General features: G+C 53.5%; 9 protein-coding genes across 9 annotated transcripts; 4 read left to right on the top strand and 5 right to left on the bottom strand.

Moving 5' to 3' along the window:
• Positions 1-311: 311 nt before the first annotated feature.
• J4E87_006047 (uncharacterized protein) lies at positions 312-4,410 on the top strand (the record flags this gene model as incomplete). Its single annotated transcript, XM_049377652.1, has 7 exons — positions 312-1,761; positions 1,808-2,615; positions 2,662-3,594; positions 3,648-3,699; positions 3,827-3,929; positions 3,981-4,212; positions 4,266-4,410. The coding sequence occupies 7 exons, from the start codon at positions 312-314 to the stop codon at positions 4,408-4,410; spliced, it is 3,723 nt and encodes a 1,240-aa protein (XP_049232693.1).
• A 617-nt stretch (positions 4,411-5,027) lies between these two features.
• Positions 5,028-7,898, top strand: NIT4 (Nitrogen assimilation transcription factor nit-4; the record flags this gene model as incomplete). The annotated part of the gene is made up of 3 exons (XM_049377653.1): positions 5,028-5,180; positions 5,308-6,707; positions 6,758-7,898. The coding sequence occupies 3 exons, from the start codon at positions 5,028-5,030 to the stop codon at positions 7,896-7,898; spliced, it is 2,694 nt and encodes an 897-aa protein (XP_049232694.1).
• Positions 7,899-9,719: 1,821 nt separating this feature from the next.
• On the bottom strand, positions 9,720-11,408 carry J4E87_006049 (uncharacterized protein; the record flags this gene model as incomplete). Its single annotated transcript, XM_049377654.1, has 2 exons — positions 9,720-10,539; positions 10,597-11,408. The coding sequence occupies 2 exons, from the start codon at positions 11,406-11,408 to the stop codon at positions 9,720-9,722; spliced, it is 1,632 nt and encodes a 543-aa protein (XP_049232695.1).
• A 415-nt stretch (positions 11,409-11,823) lies between these two features.
• On the bottom strand, positions 11,824-13,749 carry J4E87_006050 (uncharacterized protein; the record flags this gene model as incomplete). The annotated part of the gene is made up of 5 exons (XM_049377655.1): positions 11,824-11,983; positions 12,082-12,346; positions 12,395-13,319; positions 13,365-13,656; positions 13,700-13,749. 5 exons carry the CDS (start codon positions 13,747-13,749, stop codon positions 11,824-11,826), a joined length of 1,692 nt encoding a protein of 563 aa, XP_049232696.1.
• A 505-nt stretch (positions 13,750-14,254) lies between these two features.
• J4E87_006051 (uncharacterized protein) lies at positions 14,255-15,109 on the top strand (the record flags this gene model as incomplete). Its single annotated transcript, XM_049377656.1, has 1 exon — positions 14,255-15,109. One exon carries the CDS (start codon positions 14,255-14,257, stop codon positions 15,107-15,109), a length of 855 nt encoding a protein of 284 aa, XP_049232697.1.
• Positions 15,110-15,276: 167 nt separating this feature from the next.
• On the bottom strand, positions 15,277-16,781 carry J4E87_006052 (uncharacterized protein; the record flags this gene model as incomplete). The annotated part of the gene is made up of 2 exons (XM_049377657.1): positions 15,277-16,635; positions 16,683-16,781. 2 exons carry the CDS (start codon positions 16,779-16,781, stop codon positions 15,277-15,279), a joined length of 1,458 nt encoding a protein of 485 aa, XP_049232698.1.
• A 3,067-nt stretch (positions 16,782-19,848) lies between these two features.
• On the bottom strand, positions 19,849-20,894 carry J4E87_006053 (uncharacterized protein; the record flags this gene model as incomplete). The annotated part of the gene is made up of 3 exons (XM_049377658.1): positions 19,849-19,900; positions 19,951-20,686; positions 20,870-20,894. The coding sequence occupies 3 exons, from the start codon at positions 20,892-20,894 to the stop codon at positions 19,849-19,851; spliced, it is 813 nt and encodes a 270-aa protein (XP_049232699.1).
• A 583-nt stretch (positions 20,895-21,477) lies between these two features.
• Positions 21,478-23,997, bottom strand: DBP7 (ATP-dependent RNA helicase dbp7; the record flags this gene model as incomplete). Its single annotated transcript, XM_049377659.1, has 1 exon — positions 21,478-23,997. One exon carries the CDS (start codon positions 23,995-23,997, stop codon positions 21,478-21,480), a length of 2,520 nt encoding a protein of 839 aa, XP_049232700.1.
• Positions 23,998-24,311: 314 nt separating this feature from the next.
• Positions 24,312-25,525, top strand: J4E87_006055 (uncharacterized protein; the record flags this gene model as incomplete). Its single annotated transcript, XM_049377660.1, has 2 exons — positions 24,312-24,336; positions 24,390-25,525. 2 exons carry the CDS (start codon positions 24,312-24,314, stop codon positions 25,523-25,525), a joined length of 1,161 nt encoding a protein of 386 aa, XP_049232701.1.
• Positions 25,526-27,677: the final 2,152 nt, after the last annotated feature.

Below are 27,677 nucleotides of genomic sequence, written 5' to 3' on the forward strand. Positions count from 1 at the left end.
TTCAGACGCTCACTCACCTCGATTTGGGCAAACCGACCCGAAGTGCTGGTAGAAATGGCCTCTGACATGTATCTTCCATGAATTACTCTCTCACCTCAATCTGGACCTCCAGCGTCTGCTGCGCATCTCTCTCACCTGGCTCCCCGCTCCATCGTCTGCCCTGTGTGCCTCTATATAAGTCTCACTTTCTGCATCTCCTCCTTCCTTCCTACACCGCACTCCTCCTCATTCTTCATAAGTCTTTCAAGCCTATCATAACCTTCATTCAGTCCACTACTACTACCTAAGCCCCAACTCAACGTCCAGCCATCATGGCCGAGCCGGATGACATGAACGCTATGTCCGAAACCCAACTCCCGGTACCAACTGACGAGAACTTCGATCATGATCAAGACGCACTTATGGCAGAGTCTAATCGTGAGGACGACATGGCCGATGCTCAGGTCCCGCTATCACAAGTCGAGAACATGGATCACGATCAAGACACACCTGTGCCTTCAATCGAGCAAGTCCGCGATCCTGACTCGCTGTTCATTCCTGAAGACGAACCCCCTTCCCAGATCATTACGCCTCAACAAGAACCCGTCGCACCCATCGCCACTCCGCCAATCCTTACCCCACCTCGTCCAAAGGTGACCGGTCAATCAGTCATTCAGAAGATTCGCGCCATGCAGAAAGAACGGCAGCACCAGAAGCTGGTCGCTAGTAGACAAACACCAGCATATCCGATCCACTCCAACCTTGACGACGAGGCGTACCTTGAGGCTGTTAGACCAGGACAGTCTTCATCCGCTGCTGTCCCAGCTATCAGCGAGGACGATCTCGCAGACAAGAAGGCAATCAAAGATTTCCAAGTGAAGAAGCGTTATTTCGATGAGCAGAGGAGGAAGAAGGGTACTCTATCATTCCTGGAGGATGTTGAGTGGTTGAAGATAAAGGGTGACGAGGAAGCCAGAAGAAAGAAGCGAGCTCGCGATCTTGCCAAAGAGAGAGAAGAGAAGGACGGCCAATTTGACCTTTTTCCAGATTTTAATCTCACACCGAACATCGTGGAAGAGGTGGAGTCTGACCAAGCTTTCGATTTGGAAGACCTTGGAACTCGCAAGCGCCGCCGACCGATGCCCACCAAAGAAGCGCAGCCTATGTCAATGCAAGATGCCGAGTTTCAGAGTATGCGAGTGGCTCTTGAAGCTGAAGGCGACGCATCGCGGAAGAAGCAGAAAGGAGCTGTAGCTTCGGCAGAAGAACAGGCATCTGTGCCTTCTGGTCGTGGCAAAGGCTCTAAGGGAAAGGGACCTGCGAAGCAGAAATCTGGCCCTAAGAAGCAGATTAGGACCCGTGGTGGTAGATCTTCAGCAAAGAAACAAGAGGTGGACCACGCATACAAACAGGCAACATCGCTTTTCAACTCCAATGTCTTCCAGCAACAAGCCGGCACCAGCGCAGCGGAGCAGCCCACATTCAGATCAAGAAACAAAACCGATGCGCTAAAAGAGCTCATCGCCAGCGTACCTATCGCGGAGCAGAAGAAGGCAAAACGCGACATAGACATCCTCTTGGCTGCAACAAGGGATTTCGATGGGCACGCTCAGGTCAAGGCAGACGGCGGTCTCTGGCGAGTCAAAGGTATGAGCACCTCACTCAAGCCCTACCAGGTTCTTGGCACAGCCTTTATGCGTCGCCGAGAGAACACAACCGAGGAGCCAAGAGGGGGTTTGATGGCTGATCAGATGGGACTTGGAAAGACCCTTATGATGCTGGGTAAGTGAACCAAACAGAGCTCATCGAACCAAACTGACTCCTTTAGCGAACATAATAAACGGTCGACCGCCTAAGAGCGATACAGGCCCCAGGACAACTCTACTTATTGCCAGTCCTGCACTCTTGACTCAATGGAAGAACGAGATCGAACTGCATACCGACGCTTCCAAGGTCAACATGAAGATCATGCGATACGGTGCCGGTACACGCCTTGACTCAACCAATGCCCATCAGATCTTAGCAGGACACGACGTCGTTTTGACTACGTATCACGAGATTATGCAGTCATATCCCAAGAACGAACCGCCTATCGAATGCCAGACCGCGGAGCAGAAGATAGCTTGGTGGAAGCTTGTCTTTGAGAAACAGAGGGGCCCTCTACACCGCATGATGTTCTTGCGCGTCGTGCTCGATGAGGCCCAGGCTATCAAAAACCATATGTCGCGGACATCAATCGCTTGTCGAGCTCTCATGGCGCATCACAAATGGGCCCTTAGCGGTACTCCAATCCTCAACAGCCTGACGGAGCTCTACCCCTACTTCAAGTTCCTTGATGTTCCTCACACTGGCAGCTTCAAGATCTTCAAGAACAACTACTGCGACAGCAAGAACCAGGAGAACACCGAGAGGCTGTTGGTGCGCCTTTCGCAATTCATGATCCGACGGACCCACGCGGATGAGATGTTTGGCGCTCCCATTCTGAAGCTTCCGCAAGCCGACCAGTCAACTTATTGGTGCGAATTTAACTCCGTCGAGAGGAGCATCTACGACATCGTCCGCATACGCTTTGCCAAGTGCATCAACATGTGGGCGCAGAACGGTACTTTGGACAAGGCATACAGCAACGTGTTGGTGTAAGTTACCCCTTCCAGCCCACGCAACCTTGCTAACAATACATAGAATGCTTCTTCGCCTTCGGCAACTGACAGGCCACATTCTAATGCTCCAATTCGTCATACGTGACCTTCTCGAGCGCGAAGACATCGAAGCCATCAAGGAGGTGGTCGACAAAGAGGCTCAGACTAGCAACCAGAAAGGCGGACATACGATCATTGCCGTTCGCAAGCAACTAGACAAGGTCGCAGCTGATCAGAAGAGAAAGACTGCCGATCTTGAAGCCAAGAAAGAGGCAGCGAAGAAAGCTACCAAAGAGAGGAAAGATGCTGCTAGGAAAGCCGCAAAAGAGCGAGGAGAGGACTACAAGTCAGATGACGAGGGCGCCAACAACAACGCTTTCGACAAAGACGATGATCTACTCGAAGAAGATTTCGACGAAACCATCGACGAAGACCCCGCAGATGACATTTTCCAACAATCCGACGCAGGTGGTGGATTCGGCAAAGACTTTAACTTCAAGCCCTTCCTTAACAGCCTCAAGACTGGCGAGAGCTGGGAGAAGACAAAGCAGAAGGCCCAATGCGCCTGGTGTGGCAGGCAACCCCGAGCGCCACAAATAACGTCCTGCGGCCACCTCATCTGCAGTGAGCCATGCCTTGAGAACGTGGTCGTTGAGATGGCTGAGGCGGATGACCCAGATGCATTTCCAGCATGCAAGGCGTGCGGTGCTACCCCTACTCACATTCACCCTTGTGAAGTAGACGAGGATGATACCCCCGATGCGCCAGCACGAGGTACACGTGCCAACAAGAAGAAGAACAAAGAGAAACAGCGCGCACGCCTCGATCGCGAGGAAATCTCAGGAGAATGGCTTGATCTGGCTGGCGAGGACGTTCTACCCTCTGCAAAGACGATTGCCGTCAAGAGCCAGATCATGAACTGGCTCAAGGAGAACAAGCAAGTCAAGATCATCGTCTACACGCAGTTTCTGGCCATGTGAGTAGCTTTGGCTCCTTGATTTCCGCACTTCAAACGCTAATAACCCACAGGATCCGCATTTTGGACGCCGTATTTCGAAAAGAAGGTTGGGTTTCTGAGAAAGTAAGTGCCACCCGGACGGCGACATGGACTTTCGTACGCTCGTTTGACACTGAAATCAACCGCGAATACCTCCCGGCACTACCCAAATCCTCAGCCTATTATAGATCGTTGCTAACATATTGCGCAGTATCATGGCAAAATGAGCCTGGGCGCCCGCGACAAGGCCATCAGTACGTTCGCCGAGAACCCCGATTGCAAGATCATGCTCGCGTCTCTCCGCTGTGGTGGCTGTAAGTCCTTCGAATCAATATTCTAGGTGACTTTTTGCTAACTCCTTGCAGTGGGTCTCAACCTAACCATGGCCTCCAAAGTCATCATGATCGATCCCTGGTGGAACTCGGCCTCCGAACAACAGGCTTTCTGCCGAGTATTTCGCATCGGCCAGCGGGAGGAGACGTTCATGAGCAGGCTCTGCGTCAAAAACACAGTCGACCAGACTCTGATCAACATGCAAGATCGCAAGGACAAGGAGATTGCTGCGATCATGGAGGACGATGGCAAGACCATGAAGAAGTACGTGTTGATTTCTCTTGGCGATCGATCGACCCATAACTAACAGCGATCAGGATGGATACACGCACCCTGATGCGTTTGTTCGGTAACTTGGAGGAGGACCCCGATGGTAGGCCTTTCATCATGGTTGATAATCCAGATCCACGCGGTGGTTTCCGGGCTGATCGTGATGACGAGGGCTATGCCGACGATCTCTAGTGTGGTGTTGGGATTTCGACGGGTTTTGAGGTATACAGGCGTCTAAAAAGTGCGATTTTGAACTTTCTTGGGTCGGTTTGGGGACTACGGGCGTTGGTTTGGGCGTCGTGGAGTTCGATTTCGGGATGGCCTGGTGGTCTACACAGCACTCCTAGGATTTTTCCAGCGTCCAATGATGCGCTGGAGACCTCCCGGGACCATGATGGGAATTTGTTTTTGGGCTAAAAAGCTATCGAATGATGCAAAAGTGCTACTACCTCGTTGCTTTATCGCGCCTCTGCTGCAGTCATGGACGCGTTCGCCCGGCTAAGAAGAGTCTCCAGATAAGGGCCGAAGAGCCAGCCAATCAGGGGGCTGCTGATAGCGAGGTACCTCAGCGACGCAGGTCGGTCGCGTAGGCCCTCATCACCAGCCCAATGCGACGCCGATTCCGACGTGATTGCGCCCGCTTCCCTGTCCTTGGCCAGCCATGTTGAGCCCGCGAGATAGAGCCCCGGACCACGACAGCCTGCCATATCCACTGCAAGCTGATTAATGTCGCGTGAGAAGAGGCCCGTCAAAGCGCGCCCCGCCATTCCCCCACAATTTGCTTCTCCGGTAAACCGACAAGACCTGTAATGGAGAACAACACCACTGCGGACGCGCAACCGCCCTCTGACACGCCCAACAAGAAGGGACGCCGCAGCAAGAGGGATGCCGGAAGCGAGGACTCTAAGAAGCGCCGCTGCATCTCGTCCGCCTGCGTGCCATGCAGGAAGCGCAAGTCCAAGGTATGTTAGGTAACGGGAATTGGCCCTGATGCCCTTTCTCCGGCGTATACACACATTCTCCGGATGATCACCAGCCCCCTCGGAACCACGCGCCCTGTACGAGACCAGTCGCTAATCTGCCGCATAGTGCGACGGTACCACTCCCGCCTGCTCTGCATGTGCCGCCGTCTACAACACGCCGTGCATCTACGACCCCAACTCGGACCACCGCCGCAAAGGCGTCTACAAGAAGGACATCGACAATCTCAAGACGCGTAACTCCACCCTCCAGACGCTTATCCAGGCTATCCTGAACTATCCGGAAGAGGAAGTCGCCGACCTCGTACACCAGATACGGACATGCGAGAGCCTGGACTCGGTTGCGGAGGCTATCATAGCGAAGGAGAATGGCGAAGACGACGAGGATGAGCCCATCAGTCCGATCACAACGCCCACCATGGCGCCGGCAAAGGGCACATTCGAGAGTCAGCTGAGCGGGAAGATGGGCGAGCTGCGACTCGAAGATGGATCGACCAGATACATTGGCGGCACATCGCATCTCATATACCTGGGCCAAGGCAACGACCCTGCGGAATCGCCGGACACGTACTCTGAAGACCAGTACCAGGAGGCGCAGGACCCGTTCTGCTCGTGGACGACTGTCACCTCGGACCCGGAGCTTGTGCAGCATCTTATCAGCATGTACTTTTGCTGGCACTACAGCTTCTTCACTACGCTGTCGAAAAATCTCTTCCTGCAAGAATTTCAACAAGGCAAACCGCAGCTGGGATCCGGGAGGAAATCACAATACTGTTCGCCGCTACTAGTCAATGCTATGCTAGCACTGGGGTGTCACTTCACATCGTGGCCTGCAGCCCGGGCAGTCCGCGACGACTCTGCCACGGCAGGCGACCACTTCTTCAAGGAAGCTAAGCGGTTGATCATGGAGGACGATTTGCACGAGATGCCAGCTTTGACGACTGTACAAGCTCTAGCATTGATGTCTGTACGGGAAGCAGGTTGCGGGCGGGAAGCAAAGGGTTGGGTCTACAGTGGCATGTCGTTTCGCATGGCCTGCGACCTCGGCCTGAACCTCGGTATGCACAGCAAAGACACCATCGATGACAACGAAGAGGACGCGCGGCGGATCACATTCTGGGGCTGCTTCTTGTTCGACAAATGCTGGAGTAATTACATGGGACGATTGCCGCAACTACCCAACACGATCCTTACAGTGCCGAAGTTCGAAGTCTTTCCCAGCGAGGATGCAGAAACGTGGAGCGCAGTCACCGACTCCGGTCTCAGTCAAGCACACTCTCAGCCAAGTCGGACGCGTGCAGTCGCTCTCCAGATATCCAAGCTTTGTGAGATCTCCAGCGACCTCATGAACTCCTTCTACAACCCGATCGATATGGACAAGGTCAAGGGCAGACAGGCGGAGCTGAAGAAGCTGAGCGAGATACACATGCGTTTGGAGACTTGGAGAAGGGACTTACCAAAGGAGTTGGAGCCGAAGGAGGGCGGCTTGCCGCACATGCTGGTCATGCAGTAAGTACACCTGTCGTATGAGGGAAGCACACGTACTAACTCAATTGCAGCATGTTCTTTCAGTTATTGTATATCCATCTTTTCCGACCGTTCCTCAAGTACAATCCGAACAACTCGCCACTGCCCGCAAGTGTATCGCCGAGGAAGCTATGCACACAAGCTGCTGCCATGATCTCGAAGTTGCTCCGACTATACAAGCGATCGCATGGCTTGCGCCAGATATGCAACATCTGTGTCTACATCACGCACTCGGCATGCACCATACATCTTCTCAACCTACCAGAGAAGAATGCGAAGCGCGATATAATACACGGTGTCAAGCATCTCGAGGAGATAGCGGAAGGCTGGCTTTGTGCTCGTCGGACGCTCGGCATTCTCAGCGTCCTGGCCAAACGCTGGAAAGTCGACCTGCCCGAAGAAGCTGCCACAGTACTGTCCCGCACAGATACCAAGTATGGCCCCTGGAACGAGATCAGCACGCCGAAAGCAATTCGCCGTGGATCCGTACAGATGAGAGATCAGCATCCGTCGCCTGCGAGCCAGACATCACCCAGCCTCCAGCCATACAGCATGAACATGGCCAACATGGCAACACCCCAGTTCTTTGCCCAAGCCACAGCCAACACTTCCAGTTCCGTAAGCAATGATCCTTCCACGCGCCCCTCCAGCACCCACACCATACCTCCTTCCGACGCAAACGCCCTGGCTTACATGCGCAATCAGCACCAGGTCAGCACACCACAGAACTCATCAAACTCTCTCAACGCACCAACACCGGCGTCCACACAAGGTCGGCGATCCGTTGATGGCCAGACTACCGCCGGAAGCTCTCCAAGCCAACTCTTCGGCGGCGTCGACCAATTATTACGAGAAGGCCAAGACTGGATCTACCGCGATCAGACACAGCTCGCAACCGACTTTGAGAACTGGAATCCTCAAGGAATCGACGATATTGCGAACTGGTTTGCGAACACCACTAGCCCAGCGGGCGCGTTTCAGGGTAACACCAATGCGCCTGTTATGAGCAGTGAGATGAGTGGAGGGCCTGTGGGTGGCAATGGGGTCAATGGGTATACGAACGGGAATACGAGTGCTGCTCCTGCCCCAAGTTTGAATGGGTTCGGTGTAGCTGGATTTAATGGTATGGGCATGCAAGGGTTTACTTATGATGAGCAGAGCTGGTATCAATAGGCCAGTGTGGAGATGGTATTAGTATGTCTTTTAGCGAATGGATCACTTCTTGTCAGATATAGGATAGAGTAGCACGATCGATTAGCATTGATATTCCAGGCGCTACAACGGCGTCGGCAACTAGAAATGAACTAATAGACACATCTGTACCAAATGCCCTACACCCACATCTCTTCACCCCTTATGCGCTTCCCAAGAAACTTCTTGATCTTGCGCCAACACCTCTTCGCCTTCCCTTTCAACGAATGTTTCTCCTTATGCCGCTTCAGTACACGTCGAGCAATCTCATCACAATCCTCTTCCCATTCTCGCCAAAGCCTTTCCAGCATGGGATCGCCCTCGGTAAGCCCAGCCTCTGGTCTGTTGTCACGACTTGGGGGCGGTCCGATAGTCCTCTCGCTCCTTTGCACTTCTTCATGCGTCACATGCTGGACACTCAAGGCCTCTGCTTCGCGCAGTGAGGCGTTATCGCCGTCGTACTCATCGGGTAGGTAATGTCTGCCACGGGGCCGAGGCCGTGGGGAGCCTGGTTCCGGGGGTGTCGGTGGTGAATCTGTGGCATGTCGGCGATTTCGGTATCGGCGCGATTTCACGAGGTCTGGAACATTCTGGGAGACTGGCTTCCTGCGAACCTCTTCTTCTACAGGACTTAAGGCATGGGGTCGAAAATCTTGGAGTGGGTTTATGGTTTCTGAGTCGAGTGAGACGCGGGGCGAGGGGTTGGGTGGGGATCGCGAGCGGAGTTGAGTGTCGTTTTGAGGAGGCTGAGGGACTATGTGTATTGCTGATTAGTCAAGATCATAAATATAGGGTGATGGTGGTAGTCTTACAATCTCGTAGCTGTTCATGTAGCTCGCCTCTTTCGAGTTGGCGGACAAGGGTTGGATTTGAAGAGCGTGGGCGAGTCGAGTCGTCTTCGTGCAGTGGAGGAACTATTTGTACCACTGATCAGTAAGATGCAGTCGTATGGCATGTGAGTAGTCTTACCGTTTAGCCCTCTCTGGGGTTGTCGGGGATAAATATTGTGAGAGCGTGGGCGAGACGCTGCCGCTCGGCTGCTTTCTGGCTGTCCATCTCTATCCCGGCCATCAACACCGGCATCATCTTCCGAGGCAGACCCTCCCGTCGAAGTGAAACTCGCCACTGTGCGGAGTCCTCCCGAACGATCCCATTGTATATTCGGCGCTCTTCTCAGTGTAGGCGTTCTCCTTCCTCTGGGTGGATCGAGAACCCATGGTAAGACATCGTTGGGCAGGTTGTCTTCTCCCCTGTATCGGGCATATGGGGCTCCCGGTGATGTGGATCCTCGTCCTGGTGTGGATGACGGGAGGCTGGTGCGTCTGGAGCCGCGAGGGGGAGTTGGACTGACATATCCAGGGTCATTGTAGGCGTGCTGGCCCGGGTTTGGAGTTGCTCTGCGCGCCGCCATGTACTCGGCTCGTCTTTCTCGTGGTCCCATTGCATTGGTATTTGTGCGGTTTCGTGGAGCGAGGCGTGGTCCAAGCAGAGGATAACCTGTGCTGGATGTTTGCATTGTAATTAATGAGTTGAAATACGAGTCGTTTCCGAATGATACCGTTCGATCACGATGATTCACCGCTGGAGGTATCGCTATCTTTAACGATCGGTGGGTTGTAACATGTGACGTAAAGATAGAGAGATAGCGAGCGCCACGGTAACGTATATCAAGATGTTAAGGGGAAGCATGACGTGCGAGTGAATTGGACGTGTGAAAGTGATGACTGGGTTCGAAGTGAAGAAAGCCTTTTCAGCCGCAGGACTTGCCAAAGCTTCGTTGCCAAACATCGCAACTACCTATTATTACACAGCCGTGCCTCCCTCCACGTCTCTGACCGGCTCTTCAGGAAGTGTAAGCAGGGACATCTTGCGACTGGGACTTCCTAAAGAGTTTTGTATCCCCTCCATAGCCGCTGACCCGCGCCGGGTTGCACTTTCCACTGGATGCTCGGGCACTGATGCAGATAATTTGTCGGGTATGTTGTTGGCCTCCGCAGCTTTCGTGTCTATACTTGCGAGCGCTGTGCCGTTCATTTCGTGAGGATTGGGGTCACTCGAGGGATGTGGATGTAAATCTGAGGGTGTTTGCGTCGACGATGGGCCGTGAGAGGGAGTTTCGGTACCATTGACTGACAACGATCGATCGTTCTGGGATTCTGTGTGTTGTTCTTCTGAAGGCGTATTCCGCTCTGTTGGTCCCTCGCTATCTGTCTTGGGTGTGGCACGCTTCTGTCGCGCTCGTGCTATTAAGTCGTCAAACTCGGTTTTGTGTGTCTTCGCGTACCCGTCACCGTCAAAGTCTTTCTTCATGATTTTGTTCTCTTTGGTGCCCGCTCTTCCACCTAGTGTCTGTTCCCATTCGTCTAACTCTCTCAGTAACTGCCTCTTGCTCTTCCGCACACTTTCGTCGGCGTCGCAATTCGAATTGTAGATATTGAGCCATTCGACATGCCGCCGCCTCATCAGGTCTTTGGAACCCCAGGTAGGTATGCCGATTTCTTGCAGTTTCTTCCGCAACTTAGTCTCCGTGAGCATAGCATAGTTGAGCTGGGATAATCTCGTCGGTGGAGGCGAGGGGTCTTTCTTTCGTATTTGGAAAGCGGGTGGGAACGCAGTCTTAGTCCTACAAGTAGGTGTCGTTAGCCAGCTGACCTAGATGTGCTGTCATATATCTGCGTACCTTGACCGGGTGCTACGCCCTTGCGAGTTTTCTGGCCCAGTGCATATGTCCAGATGGTTGTAGACCAGCTCTTCCTTCATTGGCTTGCTGCACATAGGACACTTGACCATGCCATCTGGCATGAAATCGTCGTCGCCGTCGTCTTCGCTATCCGCGACGACCATTGGCGACCCAGCTCTGCCTCCGTTGCGCTGGCTCCTAGTTCGCGTCTGCCGCGATCGTGTATGCCTGACGTTGTCCTCGTCTTCCATATCTGTGTCTTCCAGCTTCCGCTTCTTCTTGCTAGCCTTCGTGGTCTCCTCTTCCTTGTCTGCGCGCGCCAACTCCATGGCCTTGGGTCTCGCCTCTTGAAAGCGCATCACGACTTCTCTGATCGCAATGTTGGGCGCCAGTTTGTCGCTCGAGCACCCAGTCTTGCAGCTCGGACACTTGCCGTCCGCCGTGATGCATCTTCGTATGCATATCGAACAGAAGGTATGGCTACACGGCGTGATGACAGGGTTGTTGTAGAACTCCTTGCAGACTTCGCAGCGCAAGGCAACTTCGAGCGGTTCGAACGCGGGTAGGGACGTCTTTATCCAATCGGTGGAGTCGGGGAGGTCGAAGGAAGAGTCCATGGGTCGTTCGCAGACAGGGAGAATTCGGGATGACAGAGAGTTGACAGTTGGATTTGTTTGGCTGGGGTCCGGCGCGTCGGCTTCGATCGCGTCACGTCGACCACGTGACCGCGCTTGAGATCTCGTTGCTTTGTCATCGCCCGGAGTGGGCCCCAAGATAGGTTGCTTGGAAGTCATTTTGCGTAGTCTGGCCATATTTGCGAAGATATGTGCGTGTTCCAAGCTGTAGGCTCCAGTTGAACAACAAGGCGCAACAATGGGCTGCTTAGTCCTGTTCGTGCTTGCTTCAATCTGGGCAAAGATTCATTATGCGCTAGCTGCACCTTCACTCTCACTCTGCGCAGTCCTAGAAGGACAAAGTCGTCATTGTTCTTTGTTGTTATTGGCACGATTCGCGGTGCCCGATTTGGCGTGTTCCATCTCTCCCACCAGCCAGCTACATGTGCAACGGCCTTGTATGAACTCCGCGCTATGCCAACTCATCTCATCTCATGCTGTAACTCGATTCATCTGCAATGCTATGCCCAGCCGTCCCGTCTGATGGGCGAAATTGGGATTTTATCATCCCAGAAAATATTCCTGACCAAACCCAAGTGCATAGCCACATCCCTTAGACCTTGAAAACGGTGCTTTTGCTCTTAATTCCGTCAAACACACAGGTGTTATCAACTGGAACATACTGCTCGGTGATGGCTTTGATTATCTCCTGCGAAACGATACCACCAGTCAGGGCACCAATGTTGTGGAGCTCAGCGCCACCCGCTCGCGCACTATAATTTGGTTAGTTGACTGTTGTCTGTTCAAATGCGACGACGAGGCTTTCGCAGGAAGTTGTCTCGTGTCGAGTTCAGGGACAGAGTGTACTTACAGCTCGCGCGTGTATTCTCCAATCTGAGCCTTGATTGTCGCGTACTCGTCTTCCTCAATGTCAGCGTTTGCCTCTTTGACAAGATCGTTCGCAATCTTGAAGGCGATCCCAGTGAGCTTCTCTGAGTCGGTTTCAACATCGCTCTCTCCAGCAACGCGGGGTGCTCCGCCCAGACCATCTTGATCGTGTGTTGCAAGGAACTCGTCCCATGCTAGGAATGCAATGTACAGCGGGATCTGCGAGTCGGGGAATGTGAGGAGCTGAGCTACAGGACGTTAGTTGAGGTAGCAAATGTTGAGATGGGTTTCCTTACCGATCGACTTCGCACGGTCTCCCCATTTGATCTTCTCGCCTGCTTGCACAACGTGGAACGGCCGTCCGCGCACTAGTTTGATATGTGCAGCATTCTTGCAGAAAGTCTCGATGTCCTTCTCGTCAATCGGCGTGCTACGGCCAGCATTCCGCTCCAGGAACCGCACGCTATCCACCACCTCCGCCAGGTCCTTTCGTGCTTTCGACTTGTATACATTCTGCAGCTGGATATAGTCTGCTGACCGCGCCTTCATATCGGGCACAGAGCCGGGTACCGGGAGAACGTTGTACTTGGTGTAGAACAGGCCGATAGCATTGGCGATGACCCAGAAGCTTGGTGAGTCCTCGCGGACCAGAAGACATTCCGGCGCCGTGAAGATCTCTTTGACGGAACTGCTAGCTTGTGGTGGGTTCAATGACTTGAGAACTGCCGCCACTGCTTCGTCAAAGTTCTCTTCGCCACCTTCTGGGTTGTTTGTGCGCGCAGCCTGCGCTACTGATGTCCTGAACTCTGTCTTCTCCTTGTACGTCTGTGGTACCTCTCCACCGTGGTCTTTCTTCCAACGCTCGAGGAAGTGCAGCAGCAGTGCTATCCATGGGACATGACCGTGATCTTCTGCCTTCATGTTGTCCAGATCGGCCGTCTTCTCCTCCGCGTATTGGACAAGCTCTGGCCATGGCTGTAACAGCCGGAGATCTGACGTGGTCTCTGGGCTAGGATGTGTGTCCACGATGGGGAACGCTGGAGGTAGGTGTACGGAGAAGTGTGCGTAGAAGCCGACTGAATGGACGTAGAATAGCGGAATGAGCGCAGCGCTTGCGTGATCGGAGAGCTTGGCGAGGATTTCGGGACGGATAGGCGCGGTCGCGATGATGAGGGTATATGGTCGCAGAGCGTCAGGTTGCGCCAGCCATGACTCTAGAGGCTGATCCGATTAGCGGAGCACGCGACAAGACGTCGTTTGACCAACCTCTGTGATGAAATGGCCGTCCACATCTGGGTTCAGCTCTTTGAGCAGATTGCACGTATGTTCAGCCCGGTAGCCTCCTAGATGCTGGTCCTCGAGGAAGAAGTTGACGCCTAGATCTGCTTCGCTGACGATGGCCGAATCTTGGATGGTGAAGTTACCGATGCAGGGCAGAACGAGGTTTTTGAGCGTCTCTACACCAACGACTCCCGGCCCAGAGTTTATGAGGAGGATATGTGAGTTCTCGAGTGCGATTTGGCCGGTGGCTCCCCAGAGGCGTAGTTGACGGTCGTACCTGCTCTTGTTAGTATTGATAGAAGTGTTTGCAGTAAACATACTTCTTCTCCTTCGCGGTCGGGCCCTGCACTGGGGGTGGGAGATCCTCCATTATGGCGATTTTGGGAGAGTTGACGGTGAGGGCGTTCGATGTTGGTACGACAGCTTGGGAAGCTCAAGCTGCCAGGCACCAAACGCGCTGCCAGCCCGCGCGCTAAGGGCACATCCCTGTCGCGGGGTCCTGGTGGGGCTCAAATCGTCATTTTAGCAGCAGCTCAGTCGTCTCGTCACGGGAAAATCATTCATCCCGCCATCTTATCGCGGCCCACTGTAGTGTCTCATTTTCTCTGACTCTGGATTTACTGGGAAGATTCCTGCTCTAGTTCATGCCGCTGAAGCCGACCCACGTCTGGCCCGCCAATATAAATCAGCAAGTGCGCAACATCAGTCATCTCAAGTCGAGACTGCCCCTCCGACCACTGTCAAATTCTAGATCTCTTGTACTCCGAGCCAGCACCTGGACCACCGGCAAATCTCCTGCCGCAACACCAATTCACTCTCCCCATCCTTCGTACCGAACTTTCCATTCCACTGGAGTCCTCGGACACGCAAACAGTATGACCGACACGACTGTTGAAGCCGCAAAGCGCGCTGCTGCGCACCAAGCAGTAGCAGACCACTTCGACCCAGCAGCCACCCACGTTGGAATTGGTTCGGGAACAACCATCGTCTATGTCGTCGAGGCCATCAAGGAGCGCTCCACGAACCCGAACATCCTCTTCGTGCCCACAGGTTTCCAATCGCGCCAACTCGTAGTCAACGCCGGCCTGACCGCCATCTCCTTCGACAGTCTTCCTGATCGCGTAATGCTCGATGTCGCTTTCGACGGAGCCGACGAGGTCGACGCAGAACTCAACTGTATAAAAGGAGGAGGTGCATGTCTGTTCCAGGAGAAGCTAGTCGCCGAGCGCGCGAAAAAGTTCGTCTGCGTCGCAGACTACCGCAAGAGACAAGAGCGCCTGCTGACGAACTGGCCGACGATACCGATTGAGGTTGCGCCGCTGTCTCAGCTCAAGGTCGCTGCTGCGCTTAAAATGCTTGGTTCAACGGGTCCTAAGCTAAGGACTACGCTACTGGAGAAGTCGGGGCCCCTGAAGACAGACCAGGACTTTTACATTATCGATGCGCCGTTCCCTGCCTTGCTCACTTCGGCGGATGTTGCAGCTGGCAAGGGCAAGGGCGATGGAACAGATGGCACATGGGAGGTCAACACGATAAGCAAGGCGATCAAGGGCTTGACTGGTGTATTGGAAGTCGGCATCTTCTCCGGTCTGAACGGAATCGATGCACAGGAACTTCGCGAGCAGGATCAGTTGACCAAGACCGTACGAGGCGGTCAAAAGCCTGTCGCTGTATACTTCGGCATGGAGGACGGAAGCGTCAAGATGCGGACAATCGAAGGAGAGAAATAGGCACGCATTGAGATCTCAGGTTTGCGACAAGCGAACATTTATCATTCGTAGCTAAAAAGCAACCCTCATCCCAAACAGAGCTTATCAGCTCGCGATCGTCGTCGCAGAAAGTAATCGTTTTGTCCTTTTCCCTCTAACTCCACATAACACGTCTCAGTACCGTACATCTAAGCGCGGTACATGATGTGCCTCCTCCTGTACCCATCGTATGTAGCAGTCACATAGACAGTCTCAGTGACAACCTCGACATCCGTGACATACACACACTTGTATCCCTCAGGGCACGACGGCTGGGTAGGCGCAGGCGCGTTTGCGGACGAAGGGGCAACAGTGATGGTGGAGACGGGTGCCTTGGAAAGCGTCGTAGGCTGCTGCGTAGGCTTGGGAGCAGCAGCAACGGGCTGCTCAACAATGGGAGGGCTCTCGTACGACTCATCGACCGTAGGCTTGGGCGCAGCAGGGGTGGCCTTGTCAGCTGCAGGCTTGGGGGATGCCTTCGCAGGTGCCTCGTACTGTTTGGTGGAGCTGGTCTTGGGTGCAGGCGCATCCACGATACCACCACCATTAACAGCCATGATCTTGCCAACATCGATGCTCTTCTTTTCGGGAGTAAGGATCTTGCCCTTGTTGGGAGGACCGTTGAAGTTCATAGCCGTGCACTGTGCGTTGATGTCCTTGCACTTCTCCTGCCAGAGCTTGCAGCCTGCGTTACCGGTTGCGGGGGCCTCGTCGTAGCAGACATCGGCTTGGTCCCAGCACTCGGTAGCGGAAGCCCAGCAGCCCTTCTCGGTGCTGTACGAGGAAACCTCCTTGCCGCACCAGTTGGCGTTCTCCATGATGCAGCCTTCGGGCTTCAGGCCCGCAGTTTGCACGGTCGAAGCCTTCTTCATGCCGCCGGCTGTGAGCTTGGCGACCTTGGGGCCGGGGATAACGTAGTCCTTGGCATCCTTGTTGTAGATGTCGAAGTCGGTGGATGGCTCGTTGTACTTGACGTAGCCAGGGATGGAAACAGTGCTTTCGGGAACGAGGTTTCCGCTGCTCTCAACGAAGATCTGGGCGCAGCCAGTGTAGAACTGTGGGTCTCCGTCCTTTGCGGCGTGGAGAGCAAGGATCTCTGGACGAGCAAGGTAGTCACCGCCCTCAAGGCCCTTGGGGAGGTTCACGGACAAGAGACCGTTGTTGTCAATGATCTCATCGGTGCACCAGCGGTCGGTGGATGAGTCGTAGCCGTGGTCGAAGATCTTGAACCAACCGTCACCAGCAGCCGTGTCAGTGCTGGCATCGGAAACCTTCTTCAGGTACACGGCACAGGGACCCACGTGACCGCGGTCAAGACGCTCCTTGGTGGGGTCGTTGGGCCATGAGCGGATCTCGAACGTAATAAGGGAACCATCCTTGGCGGGCTGGACACGAGAAACACCCTTTGTACCACCGACATTGCAGGCCATGTCGTCACTGTCGAGGCTGGGAACGGGGCTGCTAGCCTTGGCAGCGTTGGGGTTCATGCGGATGGCGACACCATCACCCTACTTATCGTTAGTAGACTGCATTTGGAAAGATTGGGAAAACAAACCTGAGGCATGCTGTCGATCATGAAGTCTGTGAAGACAGTGTGGGCAAGGGCAGCGGGGGCTGACGCCAGGGCCGCGAGGAGCATAGATTGGGTCTTCATGGTGAAAGTAACTTGGTTGATGATCGTATACGGAGTAGAGTAATTGTTTGTCTGGGAAGATAATTGTGATAGAATAACACACGGACGACGTTGTTTGGTCACTGGGACACAATGTAGGTGAATGAATGAATGTGCCGACTAGCGACAATGAAGGAATGGAATAGGCAGCCGAGCGCCTTGGAAGGAGAGACAGAAAGTCGGGTTTTGAAGAAGAGATCCTCGTGTGTGGTCGAAGGTGAAGGAAGAAAGCCTATTCGAGGGCGGCGGCTCGACGCTTTTGATTCACGAGCTTAGCCTAGACCAGTGGTGCACATCCCCCGAATCCTCATTACACCTGACTCCTGCAAACATCGATATCCCTGGGGTCTGCATCCGCTTTGCCGCCGTTACGGGTTTCGTTCCCTGCATCGATCGTAAAGGCGTTCGAGCCCGCTGTTCTGTTTCCTAGCAGTAACGCTGGGTTCCGAAGATGCTGTCAGCATCAGGCACCACAGGCCAATCAAGGCATCGTTGAGGTTGTGCCGCTGAAACATGAAACACAAACCGACTAATTTAGCGAGGCCCTAGTCGGGGTTCTGGTAAGCTCACCCGCTACCCAAGTGGATGGCGCTTTTCTCAGACAACACTAATTCAGGTACGGAGCCTTAATTAAACGAGTTTGCGCCTTGCGGGTCGATCTCGTTATCGGCCATGTGCAGATAAAGGCGCCGTAGAACGTCAGCAGCGGGGTTATGATGCAGTCCACCGATAGCAGGAATGTACACACCCACTCCTTGCCTGCGCGCTACAGATCGTCGAACATGGAAAGCTGTAGAAGTTTGGTTCAGGAGGCTGTTGGAACTTTGGCGGGTCAGGCTGACAGTCATTTCACAAAGTCACCCACAGTGCAAATCTCGGCCCCTAGTGCCAAGAGTCGCGCCGCCTCCTGGGGCCTATGTAGGACGCCAGACTGCGGCGAGGTTTGGCCCTTGAAAGTGTTGACACCACCGCAAAACACAATTTGGTCGTTGGGCGCAAATGACGGGATGGATGTCTCAAGTCGTGGTTGTCCGAGATGAGCGTGTACAGTTGCGATGATAATGTCGATTCTTTTTGTGAGGCGACTAGCCGCCAAAGTTTACGCGTTGTACTACACTGAGATTTCCTTCGGGATGGCTGTCATCGGTTCCCGAACCTCGCAATATCATGCAGGGGCTGAGATCTAGAGCCGCTGTTGATTTCCGAGAGAAAGCAAAAGAAAACAACACATCAAAGATGTCTGGGTGGCCCCGGCGTGTCACAACCTCATATGCCTGCGGACCCCTACCTGTTCCTCAGAACGCGTGGACCATATCCAACGGCGATGTAGTATCAGCGCCAGATGATGCCACTTCCCATGACGCGCGCTGAAATGTCAGAGACCGGCACAAAGCTCATGTAGGGAACCTAGGACTATTGTTGACGCCGCAGGATTGATCGGCAGAGTTTAGAGCGCGCGCTATTGACTGGTAACACTCTTAGAGTTGTTCCGATGATGTGTACTGAAAGCAGAACATTCGCCACAACTCAAGCGTAAGATGGTCTCTTGAGGCCTGGCCATGCGTGGGACGCTTGCGAGTGTACGTCCATACTCCCATGTTGCATATTGTGAGTCGACTTCGGAAGGTCTGCCTCCGCCTCCGCCCTCTCTAGAAAACTCTTCACAATGTTCCTGAAATCGGCCGTGTCGTGAGAGCCATATGTGAGGAATCGTCGCGTCGCCCACTTCACATGCGAAACCTTGATTCCATAGACATCACGGAACGGGAGCTTGCTGAAGCCGATCTCGATCCCTTCAGAGAAAACCACACCGTCACGCTGCTGATTGATGCGGCACACAATCGAAGGCTCATACTTATGCTCGCCATAGTCGATTCCCATCTCGCGGAGCCCTTGTTTCACGGCATCTATCAGCCATCGACTGCCTCTCTTAGTAAGAAAATGCAGCTTCTTCGAGTCGCCTAGTGAGTTCGATGGTAGCTGGCGCTCAGACAGGGGTTGGCCAATGAAATTCGCAATAGGTATCACGCCCATGCAGCGGTCCAGCTGAACCGCATCCACAGGATAAAAGAGGTTATCCCAAGGCAGTGGCCATGTGCTTGTAGATATCAGAGGTCCTAGAAGGAAGCCTTCTGAGATCGTTGTAGTACATTGTGGTCGAGGGCTCAAGTGAAGAGATGGACGCATCCCGGCAGCTGGTGGCAATGAACCGCGACCATCAATCCCGGGCATATCGTAAACATTGTTTCTGACTGCCATCATCAGGTTGCTCTTCTCAACGACATTTGTAGATGTAAAGATATTGGTCGGATCCATATTTAGCTCAAGGGTAGCCTCGATCCTCTTGAACACCCACAGCCAGTGATCGACGAGCCTTATTTCGGCGGCTATCCTTGAGGTACGGTCGCGCGCCACTCCCAGGCGACCAATAGATCCTTCATATGCAACGCAATACGCAAGGGCGGCGTTCGTATGCTGTTGAATATGTAGACAGACGTCCCCTAGCCACCGTGCTGCAGCTATATCACCATCGTCCAGGTTTTGACGATCCAGGTAGATTCCGTTGAACACGCTTTCGAACAAATATTTTGCTCTGGCGTATTTCCCAGTGTAGGAGGCACAAACTCCAAGTAGATGCCTAAGAATACGTCGGTCGGGCTGGGTCCCAGACCTAGATGTTTGTCCCCGTTCGACAGCTGCCAGCTGGTCTTCAAGAAGCTTCTCTGCAGTGACAAAGTCACCCCGAGTCCACGCGGCAACTATTTGTTGTGCGTTCCACTCGAGGTCCACCGGAACTAATGTTTCTTTCTCATCATACGTCCGAGGTGCACCGGACATTCCCATGTTAGCTGTAAAAGAAGGCTCTGGTAAAGAGGAACCAGTCGGGGAAGTAGGCGCTACGATTGGGATACTGTCCGTGGGCGTGACAGGAACCGTAGCTTTTGGGGATTGAACGGGAACGCGTCTGATCGCATGGCTGTTGGAGCCCATGGGAGTAGTAGGCTGGGACGCTGGGTGTGGCTCCGCGTAGAGCGATGATGCCTCCAACTCAGCAGGTTGGGACGCTTGCAAGGAGGTAGTCGAATGTGCTCGAGAAGTTGCTGAAGGGGTCAGATAGATCTGCTGCCTTTGCGTTATTGGCGGGCTAGACGCCAGAGGCAGCGCTGTGGGAGGACTGTATGAGCCCCGGTACGCAGGTGAGACGATCGCTGGCACATCAACACTATGCGGTCGTTGATCGAAGTCAAATTCAGGAAGAGTGGTCCCGAGATCCGAAGACATAGTTGCTAGACCATCATGCTCTGGCCGCTCCTCCAAAAGCCTCCCTTCGTTGACAGCTGTGACAAGCCAGTCTACGATGACATCCCGGTAGCTTAGAGCCTGCTGTTGTGATACTCCCACATCCTCGAGGTCGCGGAGAATCTGGCTCCATGCCTCCTCGTCATCGTCGTCATCGTCGGCTGTGCCTCCAGACGTGAGTCTCCCGATGGAAGCAATGCTCTCTTCGCGATGACCGCCTTTGTAGTCCTTCTCCAATCTTTCCAAAGCTTCTAGTATAAGAACCTGGCTATCGTGTATCAGGGATGTGTAGAAGGAATTGAGCATCGATACGCTCGCGATGAGGCGCTCTCGTATGTTTCGTGACTTCTCAGGGTCGTACTTGAGCCGGTCCCAAGCGCGTTTGGTTTTCGTGTCGAGCCCATTGTAGTGCAGCACCAGCTTATCTAGCTCTTCGAGCATTTCGATACACGGTTCGTACGCGTCGATGAGCTGCTGCCGCTTGCTCTCGGGGATCTTATCGTACTTGTCTTGAATGTCCTCGAGTAGGTTCGTTAACGTTCGTGCTTGCGATGTAAGATCCTTGTATTCGCCGGAGCAGTCGCGACCTGTGTTGAAGTCAGCACGATGAGAGCTACCTAGGTACGGGGTGGCGGGGAAAGCAGACAGTTCTTGTAGACTCTACCAGCTAGCTCGCACAGCTTGAGCACATCTCCAATGCTGATACCGAAACTCATCTCTTAACAAATGGAAGAAATACGGTCCCGAGTTCGCGCGGCGCAGCACGTCACTGGTGGCCATGTTACGTATGGTCATCTAGTGATGCACACGGCTGGAGGCCTAGACGACACCTGGGCATGTGGCTTGCAAGGGATAACTTGATTGGAGTTGGAACGGAACACAGCTCATCTCGCTCAGAGTTGTTTGGTCTACTTTCCGGTCGGATCCCAGAACACATTACTTCGCTGCGACCACGATCCTGTTATCTCGCTTTGCGATCTATGTTTCGACGAAGGCGGCGCGTCGGGTGCGGTGGATTGGGCGCATTGGCCTGGGCTGGCTGATGATGTCACATGATGGCGCTCGATGGGCCTCGGTAGTACTAATCAGGCCTAGTCTCAGAGGTGCTCCCCCATGGGCACCCAGGCAGCCCTGGAGGTGCGTTCCCACATAGAGACTGTAACATCATCCAGCAGATATCGAGACCTGTAGATAGCAGAACCTCAACACGACGCAGTCTAGCCTCTTTGTTCAAAAGCGCACAGAGATACTTCACAGGCAGACTTGCTTGCGACCTCGACCTCATTCAAGGAATTCAACAGGATATTTCAGAAATGATGGAATGCTTTCATAGAAGGATGTACCACGAGGCTGGCAATTCATTACGATATAAGTATGTTCAACCCAAGTTGAACTCGCTCGCCATACCCGCATGACGCATAAACTTCTCCTTCGCACGAACCGCCTTCCTCATCTTCGCCGCTTCATCCGTATCCGCGCCCTCGGGAAGATCCAGATCCACAACTGCCCTCTTCGATGTACCCGTATCAGCCTTGCGACTGGCCAGATCCACCTTCGGACCACCGCGCACCCTAGCAGGTGTTTTGTCGTTTCGTCCAGCACCTGTTCGTTGTCCCGGAATCTTCATTCCAGATGGTCGTTCGCGGAGAGCAAATGCTTTAGCCAAGTGACCCAAATGCATCGATTTGATATCGAAGTATTGACGTTCATCTGCAACGTGGGTTGCGTAGGCGCGGATGTGGCTTTGGAAGGCTCGTCGAGCAGCTTCCAGACGAGCAGGGGATGCTAGAGCCCAGCGCTCAATGGCGAGCTGGAGGTCGGTTGCTTTGTCCATGTAGGCGTTCTTTTCCATTACTCCGCTGGTTACCAATCCTCGGTTGAGGATGTCATCGGCATCTTGACGCACGACATGTACTCCAGCTTCTAGGTCTTTTCTGTCTGATTTTAGGATCTCGACGTAGCCTTCTTCAGTTCCCGGCATTAGGAAGATGCATGCTCGTCCGTCGCGACCTGCACGCGCGGTACGACCGATTCGATGCAAATGGTCTTCTCGGGCGAAGGCGGGATCAAATTCAATGACCAGGTCGACGTTGGGAAGATCAAGACCACGGGATGCGACATCTGTAGCGATGAGAACCGAGGGGTTTTTGTTCTTTGTGAATTGGGCGAGTGTCGAAGTTCTCACGGCTTGTTGTAATGAACCGTGGAGACGGTATGCTGTGACTGTGTGCGTCTTTGCAGAAAGTACGGGTGACTCCGCACCTGTCACTGTGAGCTTGGTGGGGTCTGCCTGTGTTATCGCTTTGGTCTTCTTTGGTTTCTTTTCTGCGTCGTCGGCGGCTTCCTCAGCCTTGTCGCCCTCCTCCTCTTCTTGTACCTCTTCCTTCTTCTTTGTCTCGGTGATCCCTTCGATTTCGCTGGTGAGCATGTCAAAGTGAAAGTCGACAGAGTCGGCACACGAGATGAAGACGATAGCCTTCATCACAGATCCCTTCCGCGCGAAAGCTCGTTTCAGATAGGCTATCAATGATACCAATCTGAGCTTCGGTGCCACCACAGCGTAAGACTGCTTCAACTGCGCTGGAGCAGAGAATGAATGGCCACCTCCTGGCTCGCTTGTTTCTGGTCCCTTCTCTGACGGATCGGCTCGAATGTGTACTGCATCTTTCAGACTTATCTGCCCAAGCCTCTCCACGTCCATTTTCATGGTTGCGGAACAGAGTACCGTTGTGCGCTTTTCTGGCAGGCCTGGTATTCTGGACTTCTCGTCTTTCCTCGCACGCATTCGCAGGTTCAATGCTCCTACAATCTTTTGGATCTCCTGCTCAAAACCAAGCTCCATGAGCCGATCACCTTCATCCAGAACGAGCCACCTGACATTGCTGACATCCAAAGCTTCTGTGTTTTCCAGATGGTCGACCAATCGACCAGGTGTCGCGACGAGTATGTTGATGCCCTTGCGTAACCGTGCCTTCTCAGACTTCTTCTTCTCACCACCAATAACTGTTGTAGCAACAAGCCAATGCGCGCAGCCTAAAAGCTTCTCCAGCACATGCTCGATTTGCTTGCTCAACTCGCGTGTTGGTGCCAGAATAATGGCAAAAAGACCCGAGTTTCTCTGCACGCTTTCGTCGACTTTGCGCTTCCTCATGTTCGCAGAGAGCTCCATGAGTCGCTGTACGATAGGTAGCAAATATGCCAGGGTTTTTCCCGAACCGGTCTCTGCCTGTATGAAGGCGTCGGAATCGTCTTTGATGAGTTGTGTGACGGCAGCCTTCTGAATCGCGGTCGGTGCCTTCAATTCCATCTTCTTCAGCAAATGCGCCGCAATAGTCGTGGACATGCCAAGGGATGTGAAGGTATCTAGCTCGCTGCTGAGTGGCGCGTTCGAGGGTTCTACGGGCGCATCGTCTTCGCGGCGTTCGTTCGCTTCGGGCTTCGTCTTGGATGTGGGATTGTAGGTGAACAGCGAGGAAATGACCTGCTTCCCACCCTTTGGCGCATTGTTCTGCTCGCTTGGTCTTTTCGCGGGGTTCGGATTCGGGTTCGATTGGGGTCTGAAGTCGACATCGTCTGTCTTCTCCGTCGTCCTTGGCCTGAAGTCTCCGCTCACGCGCGCTCGCTTTACTGGTCTGTCGCCGGAATCGGGAAACTCTGGGCTCTTCTCTACACGTGCCTTCCTCGGGCCTAGTTCTATGCGGTTTACATTTGTCGCATTGTCGACCACCTGTTTCGGTACCTTCTCGCCGTTCAGTCGTGCTGTAGCCTTGGTGTGCCAGTTCTGCGCCGCCTTCTTCGCAGTGAGTCGCTCCTTCCAGTTGCCGCCTTTGAATGAGGGTTTCGATAGTATGCCGCTGTCCGGTATGGAGAAGTTGAGGAGCATGCCATCGTCAGCCATGGTGTCGTATGTCGTCGCGTGTGGTGGCAGATCTGGCGGGGTGCTGGTGCGAAAGAGAGGGAAATCTCGAGCCTGGGATCTTTTTAGTGGGGCACTAGGCTCAGACGGGCACTCCCTCCATGATGGGACCTTCAGCGCAGAAACGAGTCGTCTTGACCTTTCTCAACTTGATCACCATGGCTGCCTCCTCGCTGACTCTTCGCGATCTGTCCGCTTCCGAGTTGCGAGAGAGACATCCTCGCTTCTTCCCCATTGTTGCGCGACGCGATAGCTAAGGCAGAGCTCTGTCCGCGACACTTCCGCAACTCTCCGCAATGGCTTCCCTCCGTTTCGCAGCCGGTGAGTATGCTACCCAACATACGCCATTGATCCAAATGACTAATCTCGTACAGTCCCGATAGCACGAAGATGCATGTTCAGCAACTTTGCGCGTCCACTGCAAGCTCCTATCGGCAATGGCATCCGATGCCTCTCCACCAGTCCATCACTGCGCAATACCTCGTCCTCCGCATCTGCAACGCATATCTTCCGCGATGTCGCGCCCTTACGTGACTTCCGCCGCGACCTACGCTCCAACAGCCGCACAGTCGGCCTTGTTCCGACGATGGGCGCCCTGCACGAGGGCCATGTCTCGCTCATGCGACACGCAGCTGCCGAAAACACCGACGTCTTCGTCACCATCTATGTGAACCCTACACAGTTTGGACTGAATGAGGATCTTGCCTCGTACCCGAAGACATGGGAGGCAGACATGCAGGTCTTGGAAGAGCTTAACCAGGAGCTGGCGAGCGCAAACCAAGGGCGCGTGACAGCTGTCTTCGCACCAACCACAAAGACCATGTACCCAACACTACCGCCGGACAGCAGTATACCAGGTGTGGGGAGCTTCATCGAGATGCGTCCGCTTGGCCAGCTTCTCGAAGGCGCGTCAAGACCCGTCTTCTTCCGCGGCGTAGCGACAGTCTGCATGAAGCTCTTCAACATCTGCGCGCCAGATCGCGTCTACTTTGGGCAGAAAGATGTCCAGCAAACTCGCGTCATCAAGCGCCTAATTCAGGACTTCCATCTGGATACCAGCTTGCGTATCATTCCCACTTCAAGAGAGTCAGACGGCCTTGCGCTCTCTTCTCGCAATGTCTACCTCGGCGCGCGTCGTCGTAATGTTGGCATTGTCCTCAATCAAGCGCTTCGCAAAGCAGAACTACAATACAACAATGGCATGAGGTTACGGAACGACGTCCTCTGGCCTGCTTTCGACCACGGTAACATGACATTGATCGAGCAAGAACAGATGGAGCCTAGCAAACGCGCAAAGTTTGAGGTCGACTACATTAGCCTTGCAGACCCTGACACCATGGAAGAGATTGACCAAATTGATGATTCGAAAGGCGCTATACTTAGTGGTGCAGTCAAGATGCTGCCAGTCGAGGAGCCGCAAGAGGGTGAAGATTTAGGCCAGCTGGACTCTGAAGGTCGACAGGTACCTGTGCGCTTGATCGATAATATCGTCCTGGACCCAATGAGATGAGAGTGTCTCCTAGACACAGACAATCATGGCACTCAAGGGCTATATCTGATTCAGGGTAATGGGCATCTGCCATGACTAGAAGCGCGCTGCATCACTCAAACGCGACCGAATGCTAGACCACCTCGGAAAGGTTCTTGAATCGATCATTTTTCACCACATCCTATGCAATGGCATGTCCATTCATTTCCCTTGCACCTCGATTCAGTCATGACTCCCGGCTACCAGAGCTGTCTTCGTGTGGGTACTACAGCAACGTAGCCGTTATGTAGCCGCAGATATCTTTACAGCATGCAAGTGTGCGAAACAGAAGTGTATCAAGTGACCCAGATGCAGTAGAAATCAATTGTCTGTTAAAATGAACTGTATGTATACTAAAACGGATGACCCTCATACATCCGCTGACGGAGACGATGTGCAAGCTATCTCCAGCTGCTTCTGACAATCGTCACACGGCGTTGCCCAAAGAAAAAACCTGTTCTTCAAAACGTCCGTTTAAGCTTCCGGCCAGTCATCTGCTGCAGATACTCACTTTACCAAGAACCGGTCCATCTCCGCGACTGCAGTCTGCAAGCCATTGCAATCCCTCCTTTCGCCTCTACCCGTCCGTCCGTCCGTCCGTCTACCACCAACATAATCTCATCGTACATACCGTACGCGCAGCATCGTCAAAGCTGAAGATCGCCACGGTCCGTGAATCCACACACAAGCCTGCTGCACCACCACCAACATCTCCCTAAGCGCCTGCACCGCTCATCAAGGATCGTTCCTACATGCTTCCAAGCTCTTTCTAGAAGGTAGTGGGAGCAGTGTTTGCTAATTTTGGTGACATGTGGCTTGATGTGGTTGCCGTGTGGCTTACCGATTGGTGGAAAATGGTGTTGTGGCGTCCCTCATGGGTGTTGGGAGATTTGAGTAATGCGACGGAGATTGTCAGAGGAGTGATATATGTGTCAGAGATGCTCTGGTGACCCTCATGCGAGTGGGGATAGGTCTTCGATGTTGAGGATGGCGTTCGACATGTGCGGATTGTGGAGATGATGATGCGGCCAGTGGGTGGGCTGGCAAGATCCGTTGAGAATGATGTGGGAGACGCGATGTATGACGGAAACCTTGGAACAGAAATCAATTGGCCCAGAAGAGTAGGAAGGCTTCAGGTTGAAAGGGAAAAAAGAGGTGGCTCGAAAACACGACAATACCAATGGATGCTGTATCCCATCGATGGATGAAGGCAGTGACCTCCCCGTGCTCAGGATCTACGTACCAATCTCGATGGAACCATCTCGCGTTCTGAAGGACTCGTCGTGCGCCCCGGAATAATGCGACGTTTGTGTGTGTTGACAATGAGACTCGACTTTCCCAAGTCCTCAACGCGTTCATGCGCTGGACAGTTCACTCCTTACATGCAGAAGGCGGGTGCGATCTAATGGACCCGCGCAACTTGGGTTGAATGGCTGAGCTTTTTAAGCACTCCGTAAAGATGAGTTGGAAAGGAAGATAGACGAAACGCACGTGAGGGAGAGGGTCCATGAGGCTGAGTGGTCCGAATACGTCATAAGAGCACACGGCCCAAGCTTCAAGCTCTCCCAAGGTCCCATCGCGACCACGTCCGGTTTCCAACACACCCATCAATGTGAGTGCGTTGTCGACATCTGCCGTGGCTGTTCCAACTATCGAGCGCCAGATTCAACCCATGCTGACCTACTTGTGACATAGGAGAACACGAATTTCGTACGCACCATTTCCCTCGAGCACGATGCAGTAGCCTTTTCACACATCGGTGTGCCTCCAGACATAACCTGCCGCGTCCTTTATTCACCATTCGGCCCGAGACGCGTCGAAGGCCCTTCATCTAAATCACCTCCTAATTGTTCTGCATACCTGCGATCACACGAATGTTGGTAGCTCGTGCAGTACTATAGTCACAACCTCACATATACCCCTATACTCCGTATTTCAAGATTCGTATAAGACACGTTGCGTTCTTGACAAACTGATCCGAGTCTAGTGTTTTGTGCCTCGATAGGGGCATGCAATAAGCGCATCAGGGTACGGGAAGATGCGTGAGAATATAGTACAGAACTATATCGCAGTCTCGTCAGCCCGGAGTAGATGCAGCAAGGCGTGTGGTTGTCCCTGGATTTCTTTTGCAGCT

This window comes from Alternaria ethzedia (assembly GCF_023757985.1).
Source record: "Alternaria ethzedia strain BMP 0044 chromosome Unknown scaffold_13, whole genome shotgun sequence".
Classification (NCBI taxonomy): Eukaryota; Fungi; Ascomycota; class Dothideomycetes; order Pleosporales; family Pleosporaceae; genus Alternaria; species Alternaria ethzedia.